Source organism: Lytechinus pictus, chromosome 10 (genome assembly GCF_037042905.1).
Source record: "Lytechinus pictus isolate F3 Inbred chromosome 10, Lp3.0, whole genome shotgun sequence".
NCBI lineage: Eukaryota > Metazoa > Echinodermata > Echinoidea > Temnopleuroida > Toxopneustidae > Lytechinus > Lytechinus pictus.
In genome coordinates this window covers 14505901-14530495 of record NC_087254.1, presented here as the reverse complement: position 1 = coordinate 14530495, position 24595 = coordinate 14505901, and the positions used below count along the sequence as shown (strand labels likewise).

General features: G+C 37.6%; 1 protein-coding gene across 1 annotated transcript; it reads left to right on the top strand.

Moving 5' to 3' along the window:
- On the top strand, nt 1-24541 carry LOC129270224 (protein phosphatase 1 regulatory subunit 7-like). The gene is made up of 16 exons (XM_064106023.1): nt 1-173; nt 488-719; nt 1692-1781; nt 2916-2987; nt 3731-3789; nt 4707-4759; nt 5169-5311; nt 6840-6926; nt 8812-8883; nt 13318-13379; nt 14362-14485; nt 15605-15687; nt 16964-17082; nt 18281-18362; nt 20955-21095; nt 21444-24541. The coding sequence occupies exons 1-16, from the start codon at nt 1-3 to the stop codon at nt 21499-21501; spliced, it is 1650 nt and encodes a 549-aa protein (XP_063962093.1). The 3' UTR covers nt 21502-24541.
- Nucleotides 24542-24595: the final 54 nt, after the last annotated feature.

The window sequence follows — 24595 nt, the reverse complement described above, 5'->3', positions numbered from 1 at the left end:
ATGGCATGGCAAACACGTGGCATTCGGTTAAGTAGTTTCTTGAGGAAGTCTGGTGAGATGTTCTTCCAGGCCTCTTGGAGGAGTTCCCAAAGATGCTCAGCAGAAGTTGGCTGCTTTGCCTTTCATGATTCTGTCAAGTTCATCCCAAACCATCTCGATAGGATTCAGATCGGGTGACTGTGAAGGCCATGCCATAATCTTTTGTTTACTCTCATGTTCTTTCTTTTTTAGATATTTCTTACAAAGCTTAGAACTATGCTTTGGATCATTGTTTTTCTGAAAGGTAAACTGGGGGCCGACCAACTTCAACCCAGATGGAATAGCATGTCTCTAGAGGATAGGCCTACTGTGATAACCATGTTGATCTAGTGTACCACACACTTAACAAATCACCAACATGATTTGCTGGTGATCATTGTTGGTGATCTGTTTAGAGATGTATATATAGAAATTTGACATTTACAGTTTTAATATCTCTTTTCTGTAGCTCTTCAAGGAAAGCATCTCCTCTGCAGAGGAGAGCTTCACCATCTGTTTCCACCAAACCATCATCTGCTGTCAGTGAAAGACACCAGAGACCTCCAGACACACAGAATGGGATAGTATTCACCAACAAGGAGGCTGTCGGTGCCTGGGTCAATGGAGGTGCAGAGGATCAAGTAGACACAGCCGGAGGGGGGACAACTACACCTACTGGCAAAATCATCCCCAGAGATGTAGTGAGTTCAACAAGAAATGAGAAAATGCTTTTTGGTGGGGAAAAAGCCAGGATAACAATATACAGCGCGTCCTAGAAAAAAGAAACTGGGATTCTCATGTCTTTTTCTTTAAATGCAAATGAATTATGATATTCATTTACATCATCATACAATTAAATTATTCCTCTATATTATAATTCCTAATAATATGAGACGAACACTTCACGCATTAATGAGCAAGACCAGTTGGAAGTTTTAATGCCAAAATCAGGTTGCGCAGAAAAATTAAAAAATAGTGGTTTGTGAAACGAAGACCATGCTTATTCAACGATTGGCTCGTTCACATATCTTTCATATTCTTTGTTAAGTTTCTCTCAAGGGTTCAGATTTACACGTGAGTTTCTGCGCAAATCGTGTCTAATATCCTCAATATTTATTGTCTGTAATCTGCCATGCGTGGACGATTTGCTAAGCTGTTGGTCTCAAACTCAAGATGAGATTCCACTCTAGGTATCAAATTTATAGTAAAAACATGTTTTAATCATTGTGAAATCCATACTGAAAGCAGGTTTCCTTTTTTGTGGGACACACTGTATATTATAAGGCAACCCGAGCCCATCATTTGACCAAGTTTAAGTAAACATTGGATATTTTTGCTTTGATTTACATGAGCCCATCTTGTGTGCAATTTATTCCTGAATTCCAGTCAACCTGTGTCTGAAGTGAATATAAAATGACCAAAATCCTCTTTGAATATATACAAATTTTTTTTGTTTGTTATTTACTTGAAATGAACTACTATGAGCTTGGATTGTTCTTATATTCATATGCTCAAATGCAAAGGTTGTGGATTACAAGGCGATAGTCAGAACCACTAGACCCCAGCTCTGTCATTATTTTAAATGAATTATACAATATGAATAGATGAAAGTTTGACTGGGCTATAGTGGCATTTTTGTCTAACTGGACTGTTTTATTTTTTTCTTGAAACAGATGGAAAAGTGTCAGGAAAGTGAAGTGACCAAGGTGTATGACATTGATCTCCATGGAGCAAATATCGGTACCATAAAAAACTTGGACATGGTAAGAAACTTAGCTTGAATGGTAAAATGTGTAAGTAACTTAGCTTGAATGGTAAAATGTGGTAGCTACTGCTTGATATGAACGTGTGCAAATTGGTTAATGATAGGTGATGTGCTTGTATGTTAATCCTTAAAAAAAGATGGGAAGTTAGATATGTATTATCTAGTTCATGATCTGTTTTATACTCTAATAGAAGATACATGATTGATTGGAGTGAGATCAAATGGAGTGAGAACAAAGTTATACTTTTGTATAAATGACTGAGAGGATCAATTTTTTGATCCAATTCATCAGAATTCAGATTCAAAAGAAATGCTTGAATAGTAATATTTGAAAAGATTAGGGGAGATAATGTTAATTTGTATTCATCTCTTGTTTAATTTTTAATAGTGCAATTGCTGCAAAAACATATAAAACTACAGCAGATTCTGTAAGTCAACCTTCCATATTAAAGTCAAATAATTGTGTAAGTTGAAGGATTATTTAGACCGGAATATGCAAAACATGACAAATTAACATCTTCTAAGGGGGTGTTGCAAGAAAATATTTGCAATCAATCGCAAATATTCTGTTGCAATTTTACAATTGAATGATCACTTTTACCTATAACAAATCAGATTACACTCCTTGTTTCATGGTGTAGATTAGCAGTCAACCGCAAATTTGCAATCAATTGCACGGCTTATGATTGATTTCGGGAATGAAAATAGACTTTCAATTGATCGCAAGTTTCTTGCAACACCCCATAAGTCGGATTTCACCAAAGTAGAACAAAGTGCTGTGGTCCCAAGAGATTTGATTCCACTTAGGCAGAGTCACCTGCATGAAACACAAAGCAATTTAATACCTTGGATAATACCTTGGATGTAGGCATATAAAGTTAATAACTTATTTGCCTCTCGGTGACTTTTCATGAAGAATTCCAAACACTTTTAACGGCGCTGTACAGCATTTGAACATGGACAGGCAAAACTTTCATGAGGGTCAAATTTCTCTTTTCTGGAGTTCCAATGTTTCAACAAATTGGATTTGAAGCTGTTAATAGATGGGCTCTCGACTACATTTGAAGGGAGGTTGTTCCATTCGTTGATGCAATTTGAATTATCGTTGAGATTCCTGCCTTCTTTCTTTCAGTTCATAAACCTCCGAGTACTGGACCTCTCCTGTAATTGCATCAGGAATATTGAGAATCTTGCCAATAACAAGGTAAGTGACTTCCGAAAGAGTTGCTATAAATCAAAGTCTTGATTAGTATTAGAAAAAAGTTCATGAATTATTTTGTCATTTCTCGCTCTGCATTTGAAATTGTAATCTACAAAATACTGGGGGCTGTTTTACAAAGATTTAAGTATGACTAGAGTCGCACTTAAATGCCTACGCGTACATGATATGCAACACGTAATCTTATTGATCAAATTATGATCCGACCAATGCGGTTATACCGTTTACACCGCACGCAACAAGGCATTTAAATGCGACTCTAAATCATACTTAAATTTTTGTGACCACCCCCCTGATGTCGGGTTTTGATCTGGTCAGAGCAGCTACAAGAAAGGCCCCCCCAAAAAAAAAAAAGTGTGCAGACTGACCCTAATTTTTTTTTTTTTTTTTTTTTTTGGGGGGGGGGGTTAAATATGAAAAAAAAATTATCAAAGTTGGCATGTTTGAGATGGGTCAGTCGTTTTACAGAAACAAACATTTTTTGGGGGGCCTTTCTTGTAGCTGCTCTGACCAGATCAAAACTCGACATCAGGGGGGTGGTCACAAAAAAAAAAAAAAAAAAAGATGTGCAGACTGACCCTAATTTTAATTTTTTTTATGGCAAATTGCATGGGAAGGGAAAGAAACCTGACTGACCGACCAATTTTTTTTTTACCTCCATTATGGCAAACAGATTTTTTTTTTTGCTTAAGAAATAAATAGTTTTTTTTTTTATTTATTTCCTTCAGGATCTGAGGGATCTGAAGCTGTATGATAATAGGATAAGTGCCATTGCTAACATTGAAAGGTAAGGCATGCAGACTTTGTTAAAAAGAATCAATGTGTTCACAGAGGTTAATCATTATGGCTAGTTGGCTGTGGTCATTTTACCATGATCTGTATTTTTTATTGAATTTTTTATGTGCTTATTTCTGAGATTATCGTAGAATGTGCTGAAAGAGAGGAAAACTAACAATGATGTTCATAAACTCATGAATCTTACACGAAAAGAATTATTAATATCAATAGAGAAACACAAGTCCTCATATTATGGAAGACAAGAATCTTTACAAAAGAAAATCATGGAGGGAAAAATTGAAGACAGGAGAGGAAGAGGTCAAAAAAATGGAAGAGCTCACTTGGAAATATTGAGGAGACGACGGGCAGAAAGATAAATGAATGTTGTTAGATTACACAGGACAAAGAAATATGGAAAAACCATGACATCAAACCTCTTTAAAGAGAAGGAACAGCAGAGGAAGAGGAGAATTTCTGAAATTAGGGCAACTGGAATGGATATCCAGTGCATGCAACCAAAAAATTATTAATCATGTTCTGGATCTGGATGTATACGACGCAGGGCCCTCCTGGGCATAAACGCATCGGGTACTTGACCTGAATTTTGCTGGGACCGACAGGTGCAATACACCGGGTGAACACCCTACTCTTTGACGAATAGTGTATTGGTTTTAACGTGCATAGGTTGTGACTCTCCTATACACGGGACCAACATTTGTGTCCTTTCCGATGGACAGAATGTTTTTCAAACTGCGTTCACACCTGCACTGAATACAGTGATGAGGCACGCTAACACACAACGCTATCGCATCAGACTTTTTTGTTTGCTGAACTTTTTAAATCAGGATTAATGCTGTTTTCGAAAAGCATGCATGCTACAAGATTATGAAACTTAGGACCTGTGATCATTTCTTCTTCCCTTCACAGGTTACAAGAGCTATGTTCACTGCAACTCCAGCACAACAAAATTAGAACAATAGGTAAGAATTTTCAATACCTTCGTTTATATTTCAATGATATGCCTCATGTGTTTTGTAGTATTAAAGGAAATATATCATAATATATCATAATAACCCCCTGGATCCCAGGCCATTGGTTGTCCAGATTTTGTGTTTCTAAATGTTGGCAGGTACGCAAATGTACTAGGGGTGTTTCACAAAGATTTAAGTATGACTTGGAGTCACACTAAATGCCTAGTTGTGTTCGTTATGAAAAGCATGCCGCATTGATCAAATCATGCCAACAGGACTTGCACTACTGCGTATTAATCAATAAGAGTGTGCATTTACATATACATGCATTGGTATTTAAGTGCAACTCTAAAGTCATACTTAAGTCTTTGTGGAACACCCCCTGATGTGATGAATTGATTTTTCTTTCACCATTTAGGTAAAGGACTTGCATTGTCAAGGAAGTTGAAAGTCTTGAGAATAGATAGCAATTATTTGGGAAAGATCGAAGCCAGGGAGTTGGCAGCCTGTTCACAACTCACCTATCTTGATATCAGCTCAAACAAGCTTGACAGTTTAGCGGTAAGTAAACTCAGTGGAAACTGTTTGACATGGGCCCGTATCCTGAACTCAGGTTTGATTTAGACTCTGGTTTAATTATCAAAGCCAATTGTGACAGGTACATGTATCTGTAATAGAACAAAATTAATTTATCAGCTCAAATGACATTCATATAATCCTTAACTGACTGGGAACAATTTCTCATAGAGTTCTCTTCATCATTAAAACTTGAGGAAAGAACATGATAAAAATAGAATACATTTAATGTAAATGCAATTATAAAATTGTTAGCTTCCCATAATGCTGAGTTAGACCATGGCCTAAGTTTAACCCTTACTGAACCCCTTACCCCCCTCAGATTGCCGCGAAAATGTCCACGCTCCTCAGAAATTGCACAAAGAGATAAACTGTGGTAAAAAAAATTCACAAAAGTTTTTTTTTAATTTAGTCATGATAATTTATGCAAATGATATGCATAAATCATGTTTTTCTTTAAATATTTCACAAATAAACTTCTTGGGAATAACAGACTTAAGTGGTCAGTCAGGTATGTATAGAATAATATACAAATATACCATGCTTTGAGTAAGTATAGCGGGAATTATTATTTTGTCCGAGGTTGGACAGGCATTACTGTTTTTCCCAAGGGGCGAAGCATATAAACCTCTCAAAAAAAGTTTGGAAATCTGACTTTTAGTGAATATTAATGTGTGATTGATACCAATGAATATATCATCTAATTTTCTTTAAAATGATACCCTACATGATATGATTATGGTTCACATGGAGGTGCAGTGCCTTGAAATGTGGGGCAAGGTCAAAATTCAAAAGTTGCAAAATGACACAATATTGAAAGTCACCGTTCTTTTTTCCGTGGTGATGAGTGTGTTTCTCAGCGGTTTCTTTTGTTTTCATGCACCTTAACATCAACATTAACATGGAGATCTGCGAGATAACATGGTTTGAAATACCCATGCATGATTGTTTGTTTCTTTGTTATGTGTTTGCTTGTGCAGATGTGTGTTTGATTCCATGTTAATGTTGATGTTGATGAGCGGAACGCAGATTTGTGCCTGTGCCATCCCTTCATGGGACTTGCCCGTTAGAGTCGCCTCGCTGACCGGTGCACCAGAGATTACATGATCAGTGACATCAATGATAAAATAGTGCACTATTCCATAAATGACGTCACAGAATAGTAAATTTTCTTCAGTGGGTGTTTCATTTTCAACATCATCGCAAAATAGTGAGAATACGTTTGGTTTACATGATGCTATTATAGTTTATTCAAATTGGATCAAACACAATACAATAAATGGTATAATGCATAACATAAGAGAACTCAACATTATAGGTTTGGAAGTTCAGTGAAACACAGCTTGTTAATGGGACACCTTTGCTATAGCACTGTGTAACATATAATTCATACTGAGTGTAATGTACATACAAATGATGTAACAATAATAATGATAATTGCAGACAAATATCCCCCCCTTTACATGCGCACACACACACATTATAATCTTGTGCTTCCTTTTGTATTCTCCAGGCCTTGAATGCACTGTCGTCATTAGAAGAGCTCCGTGCAACACACAACTGTTTAAGAGCGGTTACAGATCTCAAGAGATGTCGCAAAGTAAGTACGTCTTGATCACTGTGAATGCCTGACGTACTGACCATGGCCCGGTTCACGAACAGGCCCCACGTGACAAAGATTATATAGAAAATAATGGACATGAATTGTATTTGAGTGGGGGCGTCGATGCATTGTGGTCTAGTGGTTATGACTCTTGTCTTTCAATCTGAGGAACATGGGTTCAATCCCAAACCATAGTGTGCTTTCCTTCAGCAAGAAATTACCCATATTGTGCTGCATTCAACCAAGGTGAGGTGAAAGGGTACCTGGTAGGAATTTATTCTTTGAAACGCAGAGTGTGTAACGGCTGCTCTGCTAAAGCCAGGGTAATTATGCTGCATAACTGCATAACTGTTAAGCGCTATATAAGCAAGTATTACTATTTTGGGGGGGAATTATTCCAAAGGTGCTGTCCACACTTAACATGGTCCGTGTCATGAACAGTCCTGGCCAGGCAGCAAATTTTTTTCCTACAAACTTCTCTGCTCGACGTCAGGGCAGGGTTTATGTAGTCAAAGATTCCACATCATGAACACAAGTCATAAAGCTATAAAGTAATTGGCAACGATGAGTGCAGCTGATCAGCGTGGCGAAATGGGATAATCATTGCACTTACAATGGCAAGGTTATGGGTTTGAAAAACAATAAAGGCAAGAACTTAATTTGAAGAATTTCTTCATTTTTGATAAAAAATCAAGACTTTGAACAAAATACAAGTCTTGTAGCCTAATTCCAAGACTTCAAAACAGCTTTAATCTGTGGAAAGGAAATATTGTAGGCTGGAATTTTGTAGGGAAAAAAATTGTGGTCAGACATGCAGTACAAAAAATAGTGTAAATAATTTTTAACTGTTCCAAAAGTGCTACTCCACATACATATATACACAATGTTTGGTAACCTAAATGGTGTCTGGGACAGATTCATGAGATGTGACGTTTTATTTGATTTGATGTGATTAATTCTCGCTACCCCAAATAGGAACAAAAATCTCATAATGCGCGAGACGAGATAATTTTCACTCCGTCGGGTCGTCATCACCACTTCCGGTTTAGAGTCATGCTCGCGCGAGGTTCGCGATACTGAGTTTTCCACCACGCTGAAATCGATGCCAATCAGCGTAATATGTACAGAGTATAATACTTTTTATTACATTTGGTCAGTTTTGATTCCATTTGAATTATAAATAAAATTAAAAAATATATTTCACGTGAGAATAATTTTTATTCATGTTTTTATTTGGTTATAAAAAAATCAAACAAATAATGAATATCTTAAAATTTTGCATTTAGCGACCGGCCTGACATCACGATCGTATTCAACTAGACACTAAATATATTCAGCATTCATTTCGTTCAATTTTTCGTCGACCACAAAATGGATAAAAATCAGTTTCGGAACTTAAAAAAATCTTAACTGACTGATGAATACCGTGCAATGGAAAGCATCAGGCAGAATTAGTGACTTTAGCAGAAAAGGCTGTAAAACTGTTAGTGAAAGAGAGGGTTGTGATCACGAACTTTCCGAGCGAAAGCTACGTTGTGTTGTTGTGCATGACGGCACTGTTGATCTAAATGGCAAAACAGTGCGTTGGACTTCCGAACAGGAAGTTGTAATACCGAAAAAGCTATCCCATAATGCAATGCACGTTACAGGGATTTTCCCGGATCTCGGCGAAATCGCTATTTGGGGTAGCGAGAATTGATATGGTTTCCCTGATTGGGTTGAATGTGATGAGGCATTCAAAATAGAGTCATCTTTAGTTTTCTTAAAGCAACTTCTGTGTTTTTCAGTGTTCCAAAATTCAAATTCTAGTATACAGATCATATACATGTATAAGAGCAACTTTAGTCCTTAGTGACATTCTTTTCTGTCTTTGTCATTGCAGCTACAAGAGATTGATGTATCAAACAACAAGATAGCAGATTTAAGTGGAATCAAGGGGCTCCATAATTTGACAGTGAGTATATTCCTGTTTAGCCAAGAAGATGTTAAGAAAGCAGTGTATTTCTTTTTCTCTTTTTTTTTTCAAACTGTCATGTTGTGTATCTTTCATTTGAAACTCAAGCAAACCAAATGTTTTTTATTCTTTTTGTGTGTTGATTACATACATTTATTCATTAATTTATCTATACAGTCAACGTTTCACCCATGCCTCTGTCATATAAGCAGGGTAGTCTCATTCACATTTACATATATTATTTCTTATTCAAAAAAAGGTTAATCAGAACAGTTTGTAATGCACATTTCAATAGTCACACAAATAAGTTATTTCTTGATTGTAAAATATTGAAAATTTGTGACTTGGCTCTTATGTATACTTATATATTTATGTACAATTACCATTCAAATCTCTTGCCAAATATTTTTAATAATCTCTTCAACACAAATGCCTCTTTCCATTCATACTTTACGCAGCATTCAGCAGATCTTCACCAATATCTTCCAAAAACTAAAATTACCCAAAATTCTCTACGTTGTAGAGGAATTAAGCTGTGGAATGATTTAAATAATGATATTAAACAAAGTAAAACCCTAAATAAGTTTTAAAAACTCTTGAAAGTTGAATTTTTTGCTCAGTATAAAAACTCCTGCCAATAGCACACTGTAGGTCACTATGATTTATACACTACTCAAAAAAAGTTAAGGACCACTTTTTAAAACGTACATAAAGATTTTATACAAGGTGTTTTATTTCTGGAAATACCTCAGTACAACTGTCCTAAATGTCCTTAAACACGCTGTAATCAATTTCACGCATGGGTGGTTTCAGTTGTTGCACAATGTCTCTCGCATCACTGCACATCCTGAAAAGTGGGCCCCGAGGGGTATCAGCTACCGACATGAAGTGGTAAAAACGAATGTCTGAGTGTCTTTCAGGCAGTTCAGTAACGAGTGTGACCACCTCCTGCAGCAATAACGGCTTCACAGCGCTGTCTCATGGAGCTGATGAGGCGATTGATGTCTCTGACGTCCAGTGCATCCCATGCAGCCTCCAGAGCCACACCCAGCTGCTGCAGTCCAAGTGGATGGGCTTCGAGCTGCTCGAGACTCCTCCCCATCATGTCCCAGACGTGCTCTATCGGGTTTAAGTCCGGGGACCTCGCTGGCCACTCCATACGCTCAATCCCCTGGCCCTCAAGGAACTCGGTCACCACCCTAGCTCGGTGGGCACGGACATTGTCATCCATGAAAATGATGTTTTGTCCCACATTTTCTGCAAATGGCACCACTATAGGTTCAAGGACCTCATCCCTGTACCTCACTCCTGTCATTGCTCCCCCTGGGACCACGTAGAGACGAGTACGGTTGGCGTAGGTGATGCCTCCCCACACCATGACGCTGCCTCCCCCATAACGGTCATGTTCTGCAATACAGGGGTCTGCAAATCTCTCTCCTGGTCGCCTCCAGACTCTCGAACGTCCATCATTGTGGTCAAGGGAAAATCTGCTCTCATCTGTGAACAGAACTCTACGCCATTGCTGTCTGGTCCATCTGACATGCTCCCGGGCCCAGTTGAGACGAATTCTTCTGTGAGCAGGGGTGAGTGGGACACACTGAGCTGGCCGTCTGGCATGCATATTGGCTCTGTGAAGTCGGTTACGGATTGTTTGAGTGGAAACAATCACTCCAGTTGCTGCAGCGAAGTCATTGTTGAGGCGGCGTGCACTGTGAAAGCGGTTGCGGAGGCTGAGATTCGTCAAGTAGCGATCATCTCTAGGGGTTGTCGAAACTGGTCGGCCACTGCGGGGTCTCTCGGAGTATAGCCCTGTCACTCGGTGTCTTTGATTTGCTCTGCTAATGACACTGTGTGACACGCCCATCATTCTGGCTACTCTTCGCTGACTGAGGCCAGCTTCCAGCATCCCTAGGGCTCTGGCTACATCTGTTTCACTTAGGTGGTGTCTTGGCATTGCTATCCAGCTGTCCAGGATGCCATCAAACACAATGAAATCAATTTCACACATGCAGTTCTTTCATGTCTCTTGCATCATTGCAATGTGCCCGTACAAAAGTGGCTTCCAAAGCATTTTCTGTCTTTAGTCTCTACAATCAACAACTTGCTGACAATAGCAATGCCAAGATACAGCTGTCCAGAATGCCATCAAACACAATGACATCAATTTCACACATGCAGTTCTTTCATGATGTCTCTGGCATCATTGCAGTGGGCCATAAGACAAGTGTCTTCCAAAGCATTTTCCGTCTTTAGTCTGTACAATCAACAACTTGCCTACAACAGCAATGCCAAGACACCACCTAAGTGAAACAGATGTAGCCAGAGCCCTAGGGATGCTGGAAGCTGGCCTCAGTCAGCGAAGAGTAGCCAGAATGATGGGCGTGTCACACAGTGTCATTAGCAGAGCAAATCAAAGACACCGAGAGACAGGGCTATACTCCGAGAGACCCCGCAGTGGCCGACCAGTTTCGACAACCCCTAGAGATGATCGCTACTTGAGGAATCTCAGCCTCCGCAACCGCTTTCACAGTGCACGCCGCCTCAACAATGACTTCGCTGCAGCAACTGGAGTGATTGTTTCCACTCAAACAATCCGTAACCGACTTCACAGAGCCAATATGCATGCCAGACGGCCAGCTCAGTGTGTCCCACTCACCCCTGCTCACAGAAGAATTCGTCTCAACTGGGCCCGGGAGCATGTCAGATGGACCAGACAGCAATGGCGTAGAGTTCTGTTCACAGATGAGAGCAGATTTTCCCTTGACCACAATGATGGACGTTCGAGAGTCTGGAGGCGACCAGGAGAGAGATTTGCAGACCCCTGTATTGCAGAACATGACCGTTATGGGGGAGGCAGCGTCATGGTGTGGGGAGGCATCACCTACGCCAACCGTACTCGTCTCTACGTGGTCCCAGGGGGAGCAATGACAGGAGTGAGGTACAGGGATGAGGTCCTTGAACCTATAGTGGTGCCATTTGCAGAAAATGTGGGACAAAACATCATTTTCATGGATGACAATGCCCGTGCCCACCGAGCTAGGGTGGTGACCGAGTTCCTTGAGGGCCAGGGGATTGAGCGTATGGAGTGGCCAGCGAGGTCCCCGGACTTAAACCCGATAGAGCACGTCTGGGACATGATGGGGAGGAGTCTCGAGCAGCTCGAAGCCCATCCACTTGGACTGCAGCAGCTGGGTGTGGCTCTGGAGGCTGCATGGGATGCACTGGACGTCAGAGACATCAATCGCCTCATCAGCTCCATGAGACAGCGCTGTGAAGCCGTTATTGCTGCAGGAGGTGGTCACACTCGTTACTGAACTGCCTGAAAGACACTCAGACATTCGTTTTTACCACTTCATGTCGGTAGCTGATACCCCTCGGGGCCCACTTTTCAGGATGTGCAGTGATGCGAGAGACATTGTGCAACAACTGAAACCACCCATGCGTGAAATTGATTACAGCGTGTTTAAGGACATTTAGGACAGTTGTACTGAGGTATTTCCAGAAATAAAACACCTTGTATAAAATCTTTATGTACGTTTTAAAAAGTGGTCCTTAACTTTTTTTGAGTAGTGTAATTATTACTTCTAGTTTGCTTGTTTGTTTGTTCATTTCCCCTATGTTAGCCCATTGTTTCATTTTTTTTATTTTATTTTTTTTATTGTATTTCAATGTTATTTGTTGTTCACTCTTTATGTATGTATTATATTAATTTGTATTTGATTGTACCATGGTGGTGCCCCACTCACAAGTTTTTTTTAATGAAAACTTCTAGGGGCTCCCAATCCCATGTTTTTACATAATTTGTATATACCTGTATTTTTATGATTGATTGATTGAATTAAATTTTGAATTGAATTGAATTGAATTGAATTCAAACCTGACACCTGGGAAGTGTTTTATGAAAGGACTCCTGTTTTATCCGACAGTTACCCTAGTAACAGTACTTCTCAGCCAATCAAAATCAAGAAAAGATGTCAGATCTGACAACTTGTCGGACGAAAATTATGATGAAACACTTCCCTGTAATACAACGGAGCCCTGCTATACCAACAATGCAATTATAAGTCCTTTGTTAAACTTTTATCATGATATACAGTTGTGCTCAAAAGTTAGTGAACCCCACCACAAAATGCACTCCTTCATGCTGAGGGTTGAATGTAGACAATAACAATACAACGTTCGGCGAGCCAAGAGGAAAACAAACTTTATTGAATATAATATTTTATCACCTGACTTCACAATTAAATATCTAAAACACTGCAGAACTTGAACACTTTAAATGTATTCATGTTCTGGTCAGGTTCACTAACTTTTTAGCACCACTGTGTATCTGTTTTGCTTTAAGAATGAAAAAAAAATAGGTGAATCACACCATATTGGATTTGAATTTTACAGTGGCAAAATTTTACCATTCTTTATATTATTTCTTATCAGGTTTTGAGGATATCGCACAATCAGTTAACGGTCGACACGTTGAAAGCTGTAGAGAGGCTTAGGTAAGATAGTTCATTCTTTTACTCTTTGTTTTGAAGTCCATTTGCCATGTATCTTCATTGTTTTTATAAAACTTTTAATGATTTAAAGAACATTTCAAAACTATATGTCCTAGAACAGATTTATATAATAATAATAATCACAATATGCAATATATGCCAGAATTAAACAAGAAAAGATGCAGAGCAGGAATCCATTCAATGTCTTGCTATTGATTTTCTCGATTTAACATATGAATGAATGGGGAAATTGGGGATAAAATAGCCTAGCAGGATTTCCGCTTCCTAAACACTTGTGTGGGATTCTGTTCAATATGTTGACCTAAAATGTACTGTCCGCTAGACAAAACTTCATATGACACTTTATACTGCGTAAGCAAAATGGTCCAATTCTCTACTGTGGGAGCGTCTTGGTCTAATGGTTATGACTCACATCATTCAATCTGAGGGACGTGGGTTCAATTCCCAGTCATGGCATGTTTTCCTTCAGCAAGAAATTTACCCACTTTGTGCTGCACTCGACCCAGGTGAGGTGAATGGGTACCCGGTAGGATTTATTCCTTGAAAGATTTAATAATAATAATAATAGCTGGATTTATAAAGTGCTTTTTGCCTGAGGATACAAAGCGCTGCTATTATTACCCCGGCTTTAGCTCGAGCTACCATCACTGGCGCTCAGTGCATTCAAGGAAATAATCCTGCCGGGTACCCATTCACCTCACCTGGGTCGAACCCACGACCCTCTGTTTGAAAGGCGAGAGTCAGAACCAATAGACCACGACGCGCCCACATTTAGCGCTTGGAGTATCAGCTGCAGCCGGGGTAAAACACACTAGAGTATATTCTTATTGACTATAGAAACTGCGCTAAATAAATGGACCACATTATTATTATCTTAAATGTGCAGTCTACTAGATCTCACTCTCTGTGATTTACTGTATGTATTTTAAGCAAAATTTATTCACTTCTTTTTTTTCCCCACCAGGTCATTACACACTCTTGATGTCTCTCACAATAAGATCAGTGAATTAGAGTTCACTGTCGATCAGTTCCCAGCTCTTGAAGTTCTCAATGTCTGTAACAATAGAGTTGTCAGATGGAAATCAGTGGTAAGTGAACCGTCAGGGTCAGGGATAGATCCCCAAAAAAAAAGAGAGAAGGGTTGTAACAAAAAAATTAAGGGGATTTCGTCTACAAAAAAATTTGACAAGGGAAAAAAAAAAGGTCTTCACTTTCAAAGGGGGGGGGGGGCACACTTCTGTTTTAACGGCATTTTTACATTACAAATTTTAATTGTGCCTCTCAAAAGGAGATGCAGGGGCCAGCTGTGCCCCTTCCCCCCCCCCCCCCTGGATCCGCTAGTGATCAGGGCTGTAAACTCTCACTCATTGAGAGTCAGACTCACTCATTTTGGTCCTTTCTCACTCTGTTTTGATATTTCTATTGATCTCACTGATTTTGACCCCTAAATTGTATCATTGGCCTATGGAAGTCTGTCCCACTCTCAACTTGGTATATCCAATGTTGGCAACCTTAAGCCATTGTCATTATATTATGATAAATGGTATCATGAATTTAAATTTCTGGTCATAACTTGATGCCTTGATTGGATGCTACATGTATCATGAATTCTATTCTACTGACCTTTTGCTTTATCGTTTGATTGGTCAAGGACTAGATTTCTTTTTTTGGTCTTTCAGAATATCCTGAATGTAAATTAATTTTCTAAAATCAAACAATACAATATGATGTTTAGGAAGAAATGTAAGTTTTCCAAAATACTGCAGTGTATGACAAAGATTCTTTTTTTTTCCCCATTAAAGATTGCATACTACCGTCCAGTGACAAAAGGTAGCAACTCTGTAGAATGAGTTAGTAAAGGAGGAAAATATGTCATTGTTTTATATGTGGAATTAGTGTTACTTGCTTTTGAAACATCCACAATTCCTTTAGCATTATGTAGAGAATGCAGAATGTATCCTAAATCAAGAAAAAAATGATTGAAAAAAAAATAGTTTTCTGCCTTTTCTCATGTGACAGCAGTATATTTTATCGAAAAATATCTACTTACAAAATACGCTCATTAAAAAATTCATGTATACTCTTCTGTTTTATGTGCTTGTAATCTACGTACATCAAAACAAATATGAAAAAATATAAATCTATTGCCAGAAATATATTTTTTTTAGAATGTTGATTCACCAAATTTTCTTTTTCTTTTTATACAGCTTTCATTACATAAATGTCAACATTTGTCAGAGTTGTATGTTCAGGGAAATCCATTTTCGCAACCAGAAGGAGAAAAACCAAGGTAAAAATAGATATATTACTCTGATTATCATACTCATGGAAATTAATATTTCTTTTCTAATATATCGCCCTTTTAAACGCGAGTTATTCTACATAAAGCATTATCTTAGCTCAATTCATCCTAGAAATTACAACCTTATATCTTTATAATACATAATTAGGTTTTCAAAAACGGGATTGATTTGACCGGGATGAAATTTGATAAGGGTTTCTTCAGGATATGCCAAATTTTTCAGGACCTCTTAGGAAAATAGCATATTATTGAAAAAGCCACCCTGGTAAAATTAAGCAAATAAAACTAAATTAAATTCGGAATAAAAGATGGTGGATTTATACGTAGAAATAATGTTAACCTTATAATACATTAAATATATCAATTTCAAATTCATTCATAAAATGTCTTCAGGGCTGCTTTTGAAATTTTGTCATTTGACAAAATCTGCAGTTTGATAGTCTCATGAAGGATTTTATAACAAGGAACTGTTTTAAAGTGCACTCAGATGTGTATTATGTAAAGGTCAAGTCCACCCCAGAAAAATGTTGATTTTAATCAAAAGAAAAAATCAAACAAACTTATTGCTGAAAATTTCCTCAAAATTGGGTGTAAGATAGAAAGTTATGACATTTTAAAGTTTTGCTTATTTTTCACAAAACAGTTGATATGCAAATGACAGAGTCAGTGATGTCCCTCACTCACTCTCTTTTTTTTTATTGGTTGAATTACAATGTTTCCAATTTTACAGATTTGACAATACTAATTATCTTGACTAAACCACAATATGTTAAGACAATGGTAATACCACATGCTCAGATATGAATAGATTTTTATTTCTAATGACTATGAGGAGAAATTTAAATATTTCATATTTCAAACACAAAAGAAATAGTGAGTGGGTGACGTCATCAGACCTCTCATCTGCATACCGACCAGGATGTGCATATAAATATTTGTTTGGGGAAATTAAGCGAAACTTCAAAATGCCGTAACTTTCTTATTTTAAATCTGATTTTGATGAAATTTTCAGTGGTGTGCTTGTTGGACTTTTCTCCTATTATTCAAATCAACATTTTGGTGAACTTGCCCTTCAATGGTTAACTTTTACCTATGATAGTTTGTGAAGTATTTCCGCTGGAAAGTGTGTTTTGCAACATGGTGATTTGTTTATATCATTGCATCTTTTGTTTGTTGCAGTTATCACTAAGAACTACATTTATGTTGTGTTTTCATTATTGCATGGTACTTTATCTGTTTACATTAATTTTTTTTGTCATACTAGTTATCATCAAGAGCTACAAGCAAGTTTATTGGGTCTTGAGATCCTAGATGGTGCTGTGATCAAGAGGAATACAGGAAATAAAACAGCTCCCATTATGAGACCTATGTCAGCATCAACAGGTAAGGATATAAAGGGGGATGGAATCTATTTCAGCTAGTGACGGTGGTAATGGTAATGCCATACATTATATGTTTCACCCTCTCTATGTGGATTCTTCCTGAAATGACTTGTCTCTGTTTTCTAGTTGATATTAAAAGATGTAATGCTACGCATTAATTTTTGTAGTAGCTCATTGTATGGCTTTACTAATAATCAAATAAAAAAACTTCAAAGGATCCAAAACTCGGCAGCAATACTAATAACAAGAACGAAGCGCAGGGAACACATAACACCTATACTACAAAAATTACACAGGCTCTAATGGGTTTTTCCTTCTTCTCTTATTTTCTTCTTCGAAAACACGTAGAGACTTGATGTTATCACTGTGATATGTGCTATATAAGCAATGTTTATTGTCATTATTTTCAAATTATCATGGCTTGAGAAGTTCCTGAAACGTAGTAAGACTGGAGAAAATGGAGGGGGGGATCAGACCTACAAAAGTTGATGATTTAATATGGAATTGCCCAGTATCAGGTAGCTTTTATTCACTTATTGATATCTTTACTCACCTAGTTCAGGTCAAAAAATCAAATGAATGTTTTTAAATGACATGACAATAAAAAGAATTGAATTGAATTGAATTATTCTTCCAATTTAACATAAAGCAACTTCAAATGGTCACAGAATCTGTATATAGTATAATGAAAACAGTGAAATAATGGTATTTACAATAATATCATTACACAAATTCAAAGAGATTCTTTTTTTAAGTGGATTTAACAATACTATTAGAAATTATACTGACCAAATAGTTCAAGATTTTCATAGACAAGATAAGAGGTAATTGAAGTATAATAAATAATAATAGGCATTTATATAGCGCCATCTTTCTAGAAATATTCTATTTTGAGGCGCGTTGTTATTATTATTACCCCGGCTTTAGCTCGAGCTGCCTCTCAGCGCTCATGCATTCAAGGAATTAATCCTGCCGGGTACCCATTCACCTCACCTGGGTTGAGTGCAGCACAATGTGGATAAATTTCTTGCTGAAGGAAATTACGCCATGGCTGGCATTCGAACCCACGACCCTCTGTTTCAAAGTCAGAAGACTTATCCACTGGGCCACAACACTCCACGTCAGTATGACGCTGAAACTATGGGGTGTAGGTTTTGGATTACAGTAAGATGTTTTTGTTTTATATATTTTGATTTCAGTTGTGAGTGCAAGACAGGTGGAGAATCAATTGAAGCATTCTGATCAAGACCTGACAGATTTCATGACCAGCCTTTCAAACAGGTATGTAGGAGAACTGTTCTTCCACCTTGATTTGCATGTAGGAGGAACCCCGGTGAAGTGGTCCACCTGCACTCCCCAAATTACTTATATCGGGAGGAGAGACCTACAGGTCATAGTGATTCAGTTCGCTTTTTGCCTCCCAGGCACGGGTGACACCAAACAAATAATAATAATGTGGTACCATCGCAACCCACATGACCACCATGAAAATTGTCCTGGTGGGTGTTTCATAAAGCTGTTCGTAAGTTAAGAGAGACTTTAAGAACGACTGGTGATCCTTTCTTGTGGTAAATAAAATGGTATATTCATCATGTTCATTGGCGATGGCTTAGCGCATAAGAAAGGATCACCAGTCGTTCTTAAAGTCGCTCTTAACTTCCGAACAGCTTTATGAAACGGCCCCCTGGTCCGGTATTCACTTTGGATACTTGACCAGAGTTTTAAGTATTTTACCCAATATTTTGCTTGGTAAACTACACAGCTCAACTGTATTTTTGGCTAAGTATTTTGCTTTAATGTCACTCATCCACCTACCTGGCTTTAAGTCTGCAGTTTACAAATGTACATTACACAAGCAGTCATACATACTGCGCAAAGCTTTATACATACATGGCCCATTATTTGACGTCACAATGGTTATTAGTAAGTATTTTGTTTAAATTTTACTTCATTGAGCGAAATACATAGATGTGATCTGAATACAAGTTTAAGCATGCTTAGCCAAATAAAATGGTAAATAAAATACTTACCCGATCAATTGTTTAAATTGAATACCGGCCCAGGTCACAGGATGCTTTTTTTTATTTTTATCTCACCCATCTTACCTGGGCAGTTACCTTCTGGCAGCAATCTGCTTTGCAATGTCAACATTTTCTGTATTGCTATTTATGTTTTTGTAGTGTATTTACCCTTGTATATGTGTGATTTTTTTAGTATTGTAATACTAAGTGTCAAGTATTTTTTCTTGCGAAGTGAAAAAAATTTGAATGGAATTGAATCGCTTATATTCACTTGGTGTACAAGCAGTTAATGTACTTTATAATAATAATAATAGCTGGATTTATAAAGCGCTTTTTGCCTGAGGATACAAAGCACTGCTATTATTACCCCGGCTTTAGCTCGAGCTACCATCACCGGCGCTCAGTGCGTGCAAGGAATTACTCCTGTCGGGTACCCATTCACCTCACCTTGGTCGAGTGCAGCACAGTGTGGATAAATTTTTTGCTGAAGGAAAACACGTCATGGCTAGGATTTGAACCCACGACCCTTTGTTTCAAAGGCGAGAGTGAGAACCACTAGACCACGATGCACCCATTATAGATAGTCTAATACCACATGAACTAAACCATTTTGGTCTGCTATCAATTTGGTGTTATTGTTGTTTGGTTTACTCTACACTTGGTCTAATACCCATAGACTAATGGTTCCATGAAAGTATGCTCTGGTACAATATGCTATTCCTATGGGAAATCTGCATGTTAAGCTATGGCATAAAATCTAACCTACAAAACTAAATAAACCCTAATCTTGATCTTTACATCATTCTGAACCAAAGACTCTATTACAATCTTATCTCTAACCCCACGCCCTCTGAGATATTAAGACCAGAGCAAATGTGGCAGGAGCAAATGTAGTTTTAACCATTCAAATTCTTATTTAATGCCCAATTGGTCTGAATTACACTTTGTCTACTTTTTATTATTTTACCTTGTCAAATGGAAATGTAATTATTAAAGTGGTACTAAACACTTTTTGCGAGAGTGATCACGAATTTCCGAGAAAGCTAGTGAACACTTTTTGCGAGAGTGATCACGAATTTCCTTGTTGACCATAGTAGATTGCGAGACAAATGAATACCCTCTAGCGATTAGACTAAGTGGTGTTGGACCAAGTGGATATTAGACAATATGGGTGTAGCCATTCTGGAATTTTGACAAAATGGGAATAACAGTAATCTGCTTTTATAAATCATCTGTACATTGGAACAATGTCTCGAAGCGCTTTACAGATGTATTATATTAAACAGCAGTTGGACCAAAGAGGAAGTGGTTGTAGACAAATTAAGATTCGACCATGTAGGATGAGGTGAAACAGAAGGTATACAAGGTGGTTCGTAGACCAATCAGATCTCTTTTAAGGATAATATAATAATATAGGATATGTGCAGCGCGTGTACAGTATCCACCTTGTTAAGTGCTCAAGGCACTCCTATATAATACCCCGGCTGAGCTAGTCTCCCGATTCCGGTGCACACAGCTTTTTGAGGAATTACTTCCTGCCGGTATCCATTTACCTCACCTGGGTTGAGTGCAGCACAATGTGGGTAAATTTCTTGCTGAAAACACGCCATGGCATGGAATTGAACCCACGTCCTTCAGATTGAAAGACGAGAGTCTTTACCACTAGACCACGATGCCTCTTGCCTGTAAGAAATATCAGGTAACCCTATCAGTACTTTGGTCCTGATCTCACGTTATCAGACACTGAACCATCTGGGTTCTTTTACATTAAAAAAAATAACCGTGGTTCTATTATTTTAATTTCTAACCCCTTAAACCCACTTTCTTTCTTAATATGTCTATCCTTTATCAGGTTTGCTAACATCCGTACCGTCCTGAACACCTTACCCAGTGAACCACCAAGCCGTAGACCAATGACGGGATTCTCTGATGATCTATCCATTCGTAGTGTGTCTGCTATGTCAGATGGCAGACCAAAGACCAGGTGCAACAGGTAATGATCCGATAAATATACATGATTCATGAGAATATAAATATTAAGAATTATAAATATATTTGTACCCATTTAGCTTAGGGGGGATTAAGAATGATAAAGATTTTCTATTTAATACATAATAAGACGGAAAAGAAAGAGAAAACGTAAGTACAGTGCTCATATGACTTGCATTGTTAAGAAAGCTTAAATTTGCTATAAAGTTAGCGTATTTTTTTTTTTAATCTGGAACTCATTTTGAATAATGGAATTGTTTTCACTGAACATTCTCCTTAATATCTTGAAGGTTGTTATTGATATTGATGACTTTTTGCATGATTTGTTTTTTCTTTCAATCTTTCATTCCAGTCGGAGTAGAATTGCCGATGCCAAGGCCTTTGCATCCCAGAATTTCTCGGGATCATAGCTGAACACTCCGGTGATGATCTCTAATTTTTATCCATCTTCTATAAAAAGAGAGTATGTATGTATGCTTGTAGAAGGCAGCATCATCTGAGGATTATATTTTGCTTTGTATAGACATATTACCCAGGTCATCAGATTGTGGCTTACATATACATGTAGCTGTACATGGTGCATACCCTTTCTCCATATACGGAGGAGCTTTCCGTGAAGTTTCTAAACTCAATTACGAGGCATACTACACCCCTGGGTGGAGAGCGGTATAGAAATATTATTTCCCAGGTCATCAGATCCTGGCTTACCCGTACATGGTGTATGCCTTTTCTCCACTTCCTGGGGAGCTTTCGGGCAATATTCCAAACTCAGTTACGAGGCATACCACACCCCTGGGTGGAGAGAGGCAAGGTGCAAGCTCAAAGGAGGCTAGGCCAGAGGGGATTCGAACACACTACCCTCCGATTACAAGGGGTGAGGAGGTTAGATTCACTGCACCTCAGTGCTTCCACATAATTGACTTTTTGACTTGATTCCGAATCCTGGACTGTAAAATCACAAGACAAGCGCTTTCTGACTGAATCATCACGGAACGTAACATTGTAGTCGCACTATGGAGATTGTTGTCTTTACAAGCGGAGGTGGATCATCGGATACTCCTTTGGTGTTATCTGAATTATAACTAAAAGTCTAGAGGATCTACCGGTTGGTCTTCAGTTTGGGTTACATTTATTCGCTATTGAAGCAATACAGCAGGGAAAAAAATGACAGGGGCTTTGGGCAATTTCACCCATGAAATACTCAAATGAGTCCTGGAAACTTGAAAAGGAGCCCTGGAAAATCCCCATTCTTTGCAATGTTAAAGGTCAAGTCCATCCCAGAAAAATGTTGATTTGAATAAATAGAGAAAAATCAAACCAGCATAACGCTGAAAATTTCATCAAAATCGAATGTAATATAAGAAAGTTATGGCATTTAAAGTTTCGCTTATTTTTCGCAAAACAGTGATATGCACAACTCAGTTACATGCGAATGAGTCAGTCGATGATGTCCATCACTCACTATTTCTTTTGTTTTTATTATTATATAAGGACCAAGTTGACCGAACCATATAGTATTAAACAATGCTAATTCCACATGTTCAGGGAGGAATTATTCGTTGTTTCACTTGACAATGAGGAGATAATTAGAATATTTCATATAATAAAATACAAAAGAAATAGTGAGTGGATGACGTCATCAGTCTCCTCATTTGCATACCGACCAGGATGTGCATATAACTGTTTTGTGAAAATTAAGCGAAACTTAAAAATGTCATAACTTTCTTATTTTACATCAGATTTTGATGAAATTTTTAGTGTTATGCTTATCCAGTGTTGCAGAATTAGGCAGAAATTTGTGAAAAGTATTCCCCAAATACATTCAAACTAAAATTTTGCCTGCCGTACAGATGATTACCCCTGCAAGATAGGGTTATCCTTTGCGATATGGCTATAGAGTATCGGGGACTTTCAAAGTTGCATGTCAACAATTCAGAATTGTTCAAGAAAAACATCAATCGTGATTGTGCTCAAATAATGTACCATTCACTAATAATGAGCATCCGATGCTGGCACCAGATCCAAAATAGAGGGATCATTGCTTTTTTAAAATTATATATCATTAGCTTGAGAGTTGAATGATTTTTTTTTATGTGTCAGTATTGGCTGATATTGAAGTTTTCTTGGAGCACTGTATCAATACTATTATGAAACACTCAATATTCACTTGTATAAAATTTTATCTATAAAATCAAAACAGAGTGTATAGCAATTAGAAAATATATATGCACTGCCTTTTGTACCTATTAGTACTTCTTTATTGCAAAATGCGTGATATTATGCAGTCTCATAAAAGTTTATATTCCCCTCACATGTGATTACATGGTAATTTGCAACCACAGATTTAAGTCTTCACATTGAACTGTAAAATGTGTTGTGTGTTGGTTATCGACTATTTAAGTCACAGAAATGAGTTTATTTTGTATTCATAATATTCTGTTAATTATGAAAGCTATTGTTGTATTATCATTATAGCTTTAAGTCAACACCTTGAGGTGAAGGTTTTATTCATTTTCGTGCAATTTCATTTTGCAGAGGAGCTCCTGTCCAACATTCTATTACTTTGTACAAATTGACAATACTTTTTATAAGGCCTGTGTGAAGTATACTACCAATTATCTTTGATTCTGATGAAATAAAACTTCGGAGGATGTACAGTTAAAGGGTGTGGTATGTGAGACCTGACATACACCGCAATACTGAATATCATGAAATCCCAGTATCTCTTCAAAGGTGTTGTACATATATATCAAAGATAGAGACAATCTAACTTGTATTGTGATTATGATCATATCTTAGTAATAAAAAAAAAATCTCAAATACCACTTACGTACAGAGCTGCCAACCTAAACAAGAACATCGCTAGGGAGCGTTTCATCATCATTTTTGACTGACAAGTTGTCATATCTGAAAAATTTCCTTGATTTTGATGGGCTGAGATGCACAGTTCCCATGGTAACTGTCGGATAAAAAAGGACTTGTCAGACGAAATTCATGAAATGCTCCCCAGTATTTTAAAAGCTGAAAATTTGTATTTTGTGGGGAAATCAATATTTCAAAAGAAATATCAGAGGAAAACACATCAGCTGAAAGTTTAGAAATCAGTTATTTATAAAGTCAAAAAGGGGCCTAAGCTTTCGATCCTAGCAGAATCTTCGTCGGAGGCAAAATGACAAACATATAAAGTTATTTGCATGAAACCATCAGGATTCTTCACATTTTTCTGATAATAAAAACTTAAATTCAGTCCTAGTTGGCAGCTCTGTGTATTTTTTCCCAGTCTTGATATATTGTAGGCCTTCCCTACTTAACCAATCATAAACTTTTACATTTGAAATGAATATATTATGCCATACTAATGAATATTTAGTACAGGCAATCTTAAATTGTGGATAGTGTTGATGATGTAAATAAATGGAATACACATATTTTGAATTTCGAAACTTATAAGTTGCTTTGAATTGGTTTGTTTTGTAATAAAAATGTTGGATTTTATTAATTTGT